Source organism: Apium graveolens, chromosome 10 (assembly GCF_009905375.1).
Source record: "Apium graveolens cultivar Ventura chromosome 10, ASM990537v1, whole genome shotgun sequence".
NCBI classification, from domain to species: domain Eukaryota; kingdom Viridiplantae; phylum Streptophyta; class Magnoliopsida; order Apiales; family Apiaceae; genus Apium; species Apium graveolens.
This window is the reverse complement of record NC_133656.1, coordinates 242,301,362-242,310,427: the sequence shown is the minus strand read 5'-3', so window position 1 is coordinate 242,310,427 and position 9,066 is coordinate 242,301,362. Positions and strand designations below refer to the sequence as shown.

Below are 9,066 nucleotides of genomic sequence, written 5' to 3'. Positions count from 1 at the left end.
CATGGTAGATCTTTTTGACATTATGAAGACTGTTATCCTTTTAGGATGTCCTCGTACTCTTTTGGTGTCGTTAATCGATTCTTTTTCCACTACCTCATCAAGTATTCTTATGATTGAAATCAAAGCAATCTTGTCCTTTTTACATGTGGATAGTCTGACATCCATCAAGGCTTGATGTAATGATTCTGATCCGCTTGTTCTGAAATTATTGATCTTAATCTTTGCTTTGTTGATCTCAAAGACTAGATCTCCTTCACTGTCAGTGCTGATGATAGGTTCACTATCTTTAAGAAGATTAATTTATGGCTCTCCATTTATGAACACCATATCATGATAATTTCTTTTAATTTTCTTCATGTCCTTCTCTGTATCCCTGATCATTTTATCATTGAGCTTATAAACATATAGAACTTTAGCAGCTCTAAAGCCTGCTACTGAATTTTTGACTCCTGGTGCCTCCAATTTTGCTCTTTTGCTCCTGAGTTTACTTTCCAGGAAAGTGAGTTATAGATAACAAATGGATCTTATAGGTTAATCATACATGGTGATGTTCTGCATTCTGCAATCTGCAAATACTTTGATCACGAATGGATAAAAGAATGCTTGAGGAGACACATCCATCATCATCTTCTGAAGCTTGTCTCTGAAGTATTCATTCTCATTTATTTTCAACCAAGGGATTTTTGATGCTAAGACAAACAGTTCCACAATATTTAGCTTCTTTAATACACTAGTAGAGATCTTTATTTGAAGTCCATCTCTGTGATCGACAGTGATTTTCCATCCATTCTTTAGAATATTCACAGCGATACCAGTGATTATCCTATTAAACTGATCATAGAACTCATGAATATTGGGATAATCCTCTATGTACTTCTCCATAGTGTTTAGAAGATTCCGGTTGTCAGGTTGTAACTTATAATAGTTTTCAGATTTGTCCATTTTCCTTTTATCTCATCCCATTCCTTTCCTCTCCTGTTTGCCCGAAGATATGATTCTTTTGCTTCTCTTGCTTCCCTTCTCTATATGGCTCTTTGCACTCTAGCTCTTGATCTTTCAATCTCTCCTTGAATTTCTTCATAAGATCGGTTGAATTTCTCCTGTAATCCATAGAACAAACAGTCATCCGAGAAGGCATCTTCATCTTCATATTCCTAGTCCTCAGAGATAATCTTTTTTCTCCTCCGTGACCACTTCTTCAAATCTAGGTTCATACCCCTTAGGAACATCACTCTCGTCTATCTCTCCTTTCTCCAGTTCATACTCTGAGAATAGGGGCTTTGGAGGATATATCTCCGACAGAAGATTCCTCTGAGTTGTAATGACTTTGCTCAAATGATCTTATTTTGATGTTGATTTCTCCCCCTGAGTCGTAGAACTCTTCTCACCAGTATGTCTTAACTTTAGTAACACCTTTCGATCAATCCTCTCCTCTTTTTCTTTCTTTTCTTCTTGAAGCTCATCTCCAAACGCATCATATCCAGAATCAGCTGCTTGAAAAGCATCTTGAATTAAGTTCACAACAACAGCTACTTTTTCTTGCTCCACCCATTTCTCCCCCTAAGTTGTGTTATCCTTCAGAGCTGGGGTTGATTGAGCAGGCAAGATCAAGACAGGGATCTCTTGAGTAGGTGATTTTGAAACAGACACTTGCTTACTGACTGAGGTCTTTGGCCCAGTACTGGAAAAATCTATTCCAGAGGAGACAGGGATTGGCGCTTGCTTGCTAACTGAGATCTTTGGCTCAATATTGGCAATTGCTTTTCCCTTTCCTGAGTGAGAGAAAGATTGCTCCACGAATTCCCGTAAACTAGCAAATGATGCTTGTCGAAGGTCAAGTTGTTCAGAAAGATGTGCAATCTGGTGGATCCTTGATAGACAGTTCATCTTTGAGATATTGATCCTTGAGAGCCAGTTGTTCTTTGAGATAGCTATCTTTAAATGCTAACTGCTTTTCAAGGTAAGATTTGGTTACATATTGTGACATGTCTATAGGTGTAATTTGGGAGGTAGGTATCTCACGGGCTTCTCGTAGTGTATCACTGAACACTCCATCACTCGGTTTAGGGATTTGTGTTTCACTCACCCTCATGGATACACTCCGCTCATAGCTCCGAGATCCAGAAGATGTACCTGCAGAAAGCACTGGAGCCATCCTTAAGGAGGTCAACAGTGGTGCGATGGGAGTTCGCGAGTTCCGATCCTTGTTCAAGACAAGTTGTATGTCATCATGAGACGACTGGTCAAGAGTTTGAATTTCTAGGAGGATCACTGAGGCTGTCATATTTGACATCTGTTCCTCAGCTTCCTCCAGTGTCGGTAAAGACACTTTTCCCGTATGCTCACCAGTTGAATCTGGTTCATCGCCAATGGGTTTCCAATCTGCACCAATGTCGGATCCCCTATCCACAGATGTATCCAAGGTTTTTAGTCCTGGGGAGGCACATGTTGTGCTGGATGTCGCAGCGATTACAACACTCTTTCCTAACACCTGTGAAGGCAGTTGATCCATTGAAGGACCTCGAACATGATATTATAACCATAATATGGTTGAATTCCTTGTTTTCGTCAATACATCCTCACCAAATAACGCTCTTCTAATTGACTCATGTAAAACTTCAAGAGCTTGAAGATTTGAGAGTGTGTTTGACTCATTACAGGATGCCGTGGCTAACGGGAGAATTTCAATAGACCCACCTTGTTGAGAAGATGGATCCGATAACTGTTTATGTGCCTCTTCAGCCATTGTATCCTTTTGGGAAGATACATGGGAGGTTATAGTTGTCTTAGCGGGGTACTATTTTCCTTCGTTGGAGACAGAGTTGTGGGTTCACTCAAAGTACCTTCCTTATTTTTTGTATCATGTGCAGTTTCTCCCTCTATACACAAAGAATCCTTATACGCCAGGGATTGGGCTAAGAGAGTTTGAGATGTATTTATGGGCTCTAGAGGGTGGTTATAAATTTGTGGGAATACAAACTCACTGCCTCCTGATTGTAATCGCTCTCGGGAAAGTTGTGTGTGAAAGTCACCAAGATTATGTGAATCAGTGTCAATAAAATCATCAAAAGTAGAACTCATAAAAGATTCCTTCATACCTGTGAATTCTAGCCTTTAAACATTTTTCTCTGGTTGATTTGGCTCAGTTTCTTCTTGATGTTCAGCAGCTTCAGGTTGAGAAACCTCTTCTGGCTGTTCAGCAATTACAAATTCTTGGTCAACATCCATTAGTTGAGCGTTAGGATTAGGCTGAAGATCTGCTTCATATTCAGCCTCTGCCTCATGATCATCCTCATTTTCAGCATCAGGTTCGTGATCATCTTTAGTCTCAGAGACAGGTTCCTGAGCAATGGAGTCAAAGTATTTTTGCATGAAGTCCGTCACATGAATGGGGTTGTTATTGGAAAAAGGAGTTTGTCTGAACAGTTTACCCACCATTTTTGAGGACACGACTTATGAATTTTCCATATTGTCTGTGTGAACCAAGGCCTTCTGAGCTTCTATGAGCTTACCATTGAGAACAATCTGGAGGAACCTCACATATAATATGTAATCTTGTTTTTGATCTTGGTTCTCCAATATCTTTTGCATTATCAGACATCCAAAGTTGATTGGAAGATTATAAGCAATAACCACTCCGACTAGCCTCATGAAATGTGTTAGTCCATGAAATCCACCAGTCTTGGGAGACAGACAGAAGAACAGAATGTTGAAGAATAAGTTCCAAGGTTTGGGTAGATGACTTTTGTTGAAGTGCTTTGGATACTTGTCATTAGACATGGTGCTTCTTATGGCCTTGAAGAAGCTAAATACTTCCTAGTCCCTTGGTAAATCATCGAAATACCCACTTAGTGCCTGTTACCGACTCGCCCTTTGGTCGGGTACCAACTTTCATACCTTCTGCCTCTCAAACTGATTGAATTCTTCTTGCATAGCAATAACCCAATCTGGATCTTCGAGTGCCTCATCCACTTTCTTAGGTTCCATATCTGATAGAAACCATGAAAAGTGACATTCATTATGAGTGGCATGTCTACTCGTCACTCCTGTGTCAGGATCACCAATGACAGTTCAAAGGGATGGTCTCTGTTCCAAACTCTTTATCGAGGCAGATAAGATCTTGATGTTTCCCAATGGCATCGTTATAATTGTTAATAGGTAAATTTTATGTACTCATTTTGCACTTCCTGTTATATTTGGAACCAGGCAAGGTTTTTCTTCCAACAACTAATATCAGGAGTTAGCTATTGTCATTCAATGGTATGTGTCTGTGCTTTGTTTTTGGTATTAGCTCTGAATTTCACAGTTTTAGTTTTTAGCGATCTATGATGTTGTACAGCATATCTGCCATAGAGATCTGAAGCTCGAAAATACACTGTTAGATGGAAGTCTAGCGCCACGTGTCAAAATATGTGATTTTGGGTACTCCAAGGTAATAATTTTAGAGATTACTCTGGGATATATACCATTACAAAAATGTTCTGTCTGCTAAATCCACTTCCCTCCTCTCTTTTATTTGGGTGGATTTGCGTACTGCCAGTCATCAGTTTTTCATTCTCAACCAAAATCTACCGTGGGAACACCAGCTTATGTTGCACCAGAGGTTCTGAGCAGAAAAGCGTACGACGGAAAGGTGATAAGTTAATTTCTGTTGATTTCCTAGGTGATGTACTAAATTTTGCTAATAGCCATATGTTCTATCTAATTATCGAGATAATAGATTTCAGATGTTTGGCCTTGGCGAGTAACTCTATATGTGATGCTTGTTGGGACTTATCCCTTTTCGGATCCGAATGATCCAAATGACTTTAAAAAGACAATTGAGGTTAGTGTACATGAGAGTAGTTTGCATATGAAGGGGAAATAGAAGCTAAATTTTAAATTGCCTGATTTCAAATTGGGAGCTATACGCCTTCGTAAACGTATGTACAATTGGCTTTTGACAGAGAATACTGAAAGCCCCATTCTTCATACCAAACTGCATTCAGATTTCCATGGAATGTAGGCATCTATTGTCTAAGATTTTCATCACAAACCCTGAAAAGGTAATAATTTCTGCCCAAAATTATATCATACAAGTGGATTATGTGTGTCAATTATGAAAGTGGCTGCTTATTCAGAATTATCAAGTGGATAATATGTTCAGAAACAGCTTACAAGATCTCAATATGGAACTTCTCGCGTCAATTGTGGAAGTGCATAACTTATTCAAATTTATCAAATGAATTATTCAGAAACAGCTTACAAGATCTCAAAATGGAAGCGTTGGCAGAACTGTGAACAACTAGAATGATGGAAAACGATCAGACCTCTTTCATAATATCTTCGATCAGTAGACTTTCATAATAGCCATGTTTTTTCTTCAAGATCTCAAGTGGCATATGTAAAAAATGAGAACAAGATCAAATATTTCTGATGATCTTCTTGCTTATAAGGTTTTGTCTATTCTGATAGCTAGTTCTTGTGACCGAGTTGAGTATCAACGTATCGTTGTCGTTGGTATATCTGTATCTGTTAATGAAACAGACTCCTTAATCTTCTAGTAGTATGCACTTTGTAGTTTCTTTTCTGCGTAATGAACTTTTACTACCTAGATTACTTGATATACAGATATGAACAAAGTTGAGAACACAATTGTTCAACCAATAGTACTGTAGAGTTACTTTGTCAATTGCTACGGTCAGGGCCGGATTCATATAGGGTCAGCAGGGACACCTGCCCCTCTGCCCTGCCCTGATAACCAAAAATTAGCGGTTTTTAAAAAAAAAAGTATAAATATATATTTTTTATCGTACCCCACTAAAAAATTTAGATTTTCTATAATATTAATAATTTTTTTCATAATTTGAGTCATATTTGATTTTATTTATAATAATATGATTATCAATAAATTGGAGAATAATTGGTTGAAATATTAATTTTCAGTATCAAAAAAAATCTAGAGTGTGTTGTCTTGATTTCTTTACTATGTCAGGTTTCTAGTGAAAATGACCAAAAAAGAATTGAATTTAGACCACTAAAAGTAACATGGTCACTTAAGTATATGGTGCCCCGCTGAAATCGGGCCTGAATCCGCCGCTGGCTACCGTGTATTGTTTCCAAGGGCGAAACCATAAATTTTTGCTTCACAGGGGTGTCTTAAAACATGATAAAAACAGAAGCAACATATATCCATGGTAATCCACGAAACGCTGACATAAATCCAAATGTAAATTTTTTCAAAACTATTCTTAAACTCCTGATAAAAACTACAGTCTCATAGAGAACACCTTCCAAGTTTTGAACTTCTCATAAAAACTACAGTATAACACAGAACACCTTCCAAGTTCTAGAAAAGTCTGTACTTGGTAAAACTCGAACAACGTCGGAGTTTTCCGGCATGAAGATCATAAAAAAAACTACAACACTTACGAAACTACTCTGAAGCATAAACTCCAGATGGCCCCCCATTCGAACCTGTTCCACCATCGCCACTGGACAAGCCCATCTCCCCACTACTGGAACTAGAACTCAAGCTATCTTCACCACTGCTGACATCATCACCGTCCACACTCTTGAGATCTCCTTCTTGCAGCGCTAACTCTCTGCGCCGCTTCCTCATCTGCCTCTTACCCTTGGGTATGTGGCCAATGAATGATTCCACAATACTAAGACCCTCAGCATCGGACCGGCGGGGCTTCCTTCCAACATTTGACTAGTGCAATAATTAAAAATCAATTTAACATACTTAATAACAATTGAGATAAAAAAGACATCTAAAAACAAGGGGCATGGTGAATGAGTATACATAAAAACGTATGATTCTATAACCTTTAGTGAACAAAGTAACATTAATAAATAGCACTTCTTCCATCTCTTATACGGGCCATGACTCGTTTGTAATCATTGATCGATAATTAAACAAGAGTGAAACATCAAACAGTGTTCCTGCTGATTTAAGCAGAACTAGAAAGCAGAACTAGAATAGTTGCTAATGATTACAATGGCATACCTTGGGACCTCGATCAACAAGGCGGGCCCAAGATTTTCTGCTCCTCAGACAGTCAAGGACCGCCTGTGAGTGGCTGGAATAGGCATAACAATCACCATTCTTCTTCCTCAAGTGAGGCCAGTGCTGCACAGAGAATCAGAAAGTTGTGAGACTGTATCTTTTTCATGTTTAACGTGAACAAAGACATTTCACACATACCGGTAAAACAGCATCGCAAAGCTCCTTATAAGTCATGGGCTTGGTTACAATCTCTGAGAGCAATCATATAGACAAGGATTCATGCATGAGGAAATGAAGAAGAGAATATCATAGACCGGATCTATTTTTATATTTATCTAGTGGTTTCCTTTTACAGTACTTCTTTTTCTTATTCTGTACGTTGCTACATCTTTCTCAAACATGTGAAGAATTTAGAACTTAAAGCAATAACGTGGTAAGGTGCGGTAGGTCACACGGTTTCCAGTGCCAGAGTCATCATCAGAGGCAGTTTGAGTCGATTTACATCTGGAAGACACATGCTGCTTGTTAGTTGCAGGAGGATTACTCTTGTTAGCAGATTGTATGGCTGGTGCTGACCCATTGTCCACTACCCTCATGGTAACAGAATTTTCTGTGCGAGCCGAGTCATTGGTCCTCTGAACTGGCAGCAGTAGTGATCTCTTCATACTCTTAGATTCATCCCGGAGCTCTTGAGAATTTTGAGTTCCCTCTGTTGCTACACTTTTTCCTTTTCTTTTGGAAACCTTTATTGTTAAAAACAACAACAGATACTACCATTAAGCTAAGTCGAGCAGCCATTATCATTTATAAAAGAAAAAAGGAACAATTGAAAATTTTAAACTGTTTTTACTCATCCTTTTCCACTATAGCTTTTTTCGATTATCGGTCATTTACAGAAAATTTAATACTCACACTGTCAGCCTGTCATAAATGCTGTCTACACAAGGTCAATCTCTCGCCCTCTTGTTACCAAGGGAAGATGGATACCACTAGGCTAAAGAAGTACAAAGCTATACCCTCGGCAATGTAAGACATTACCTTAACATGGTTATTTTTATATAATCTCCTCAGGCTTCACTTCACCTTCATTAGTTATGAAAATTAACCGTGCAAGTAATATTAAAAATGAGAAATGACATCATTAGAGGATGAAACTTAATAGATATCTAAGGAAAATTGCCCAAAAAGTATAAACTGGATAGAAAGGCCCTTAATGCCACATGTGACACATTATAATATTGTGTGTTTCACATCTTGCCAAAGCATATATCTGGTTCAGTGGTTCATTTGTAGTGCATTCAAGTGAAGATCACAGAGTCGACTCCACACATTACCAGTTGTGTGGAACCATTCCAAAACACATGTACAGGTATCCATTACAATTTAGTAAAACCGCTACTGCATGTGACGTCTTCCAAACACGCCACTGTGTATCATATTTTTGGAAACGCATACTTATGATGCGCATTAAAGTTTGTTTCTTAAAAAAAAAGTGACTTCAGAGTTATAAATATAAGAAACGTTGCACGCCTTTGCGTTTTAAAAGAAGACATGTCTAAGACTCATTTTTCTGTGCCATAAAGGGCCATATTTTTCCTTTTATGATATTGGGTGCAGTATTTCTCAAAATTTGCCATAAAAGGCCAGACATAAACATTGATAAAAACATCAATAAAGAATGACACGTAAGCGATTAATATCAACCAATTGGAAGGATGAGATAAACATTTATGGTGTCAACAGTACCTAGTTTTAGCTATGGAAACATAACTAAAACAGTACTTTGTTTTTTATCACGTTTATGGAAACGCATACTCATTATGCGCTTTAAAGTTTGATTCTTAAAAACAAAGTGATTTTAGAGTTATATATCTAAGACATGTCGCGCAAGATATTACAGTTATATAACCCAATTGAGGACGCCTCCCAACACCTTAGGATTTTAATTATAGATGGTTACTTAACACCCTATAACAGTACTTATCACGTTATATTTAAATCAACAAGGATATAAAAGGAAAAAAATCAGTACACAACTAACTTAACAAGGACGGGCCTTACCAAGGGCGAAATGA

At 38.1% G+C, this 9,066-nt stretch overlaps 1 protein-coding gene across 1 annotated transcript in view; it reads left to right on the top strand.

The window, feature by feature from the left end:
* The first annotated feature begins 4,001 nt into the window (after nucleotides 1-4,001).
* LOC141692236 (serine/threonine-protein kinase SAPK1-like) overlaps nucleotides 4,002-9,066 on the top strand; it is a 65,776-nt gene continuing 60,711 nt past the window's right edge. Inside the window, exons 1-6 of the mRNA XM_074496963.1 lie at nucleotides 4,002-4,031; nucleotides 4,207-4,260; nucleotides 4,340-4,432; nucleotides 4,541-4,633; nucleotides 4,721-4,825; nucleotides 4,947-5,045. Of these exons, the coding sequence (XP_074353064.1) occupies nucleotides 4,002-4,031; nucleotides 4,207-4,260; nucleotides 4,340-4,432; nucleotides 4,541-4,633; nucleotides 4,721-4,825; nucleotides 4,947-5,045 (474 nt within the window). The remainder of the gene's footprint in view (nucleotides 4,032-4,206; nucleotides 4,261-4,339; nucleotides 4,433-4,540; nucleotides 4,634-4,720; nucleotides 4,826-4,946; nucleotides 5,046-9,066) is intronic.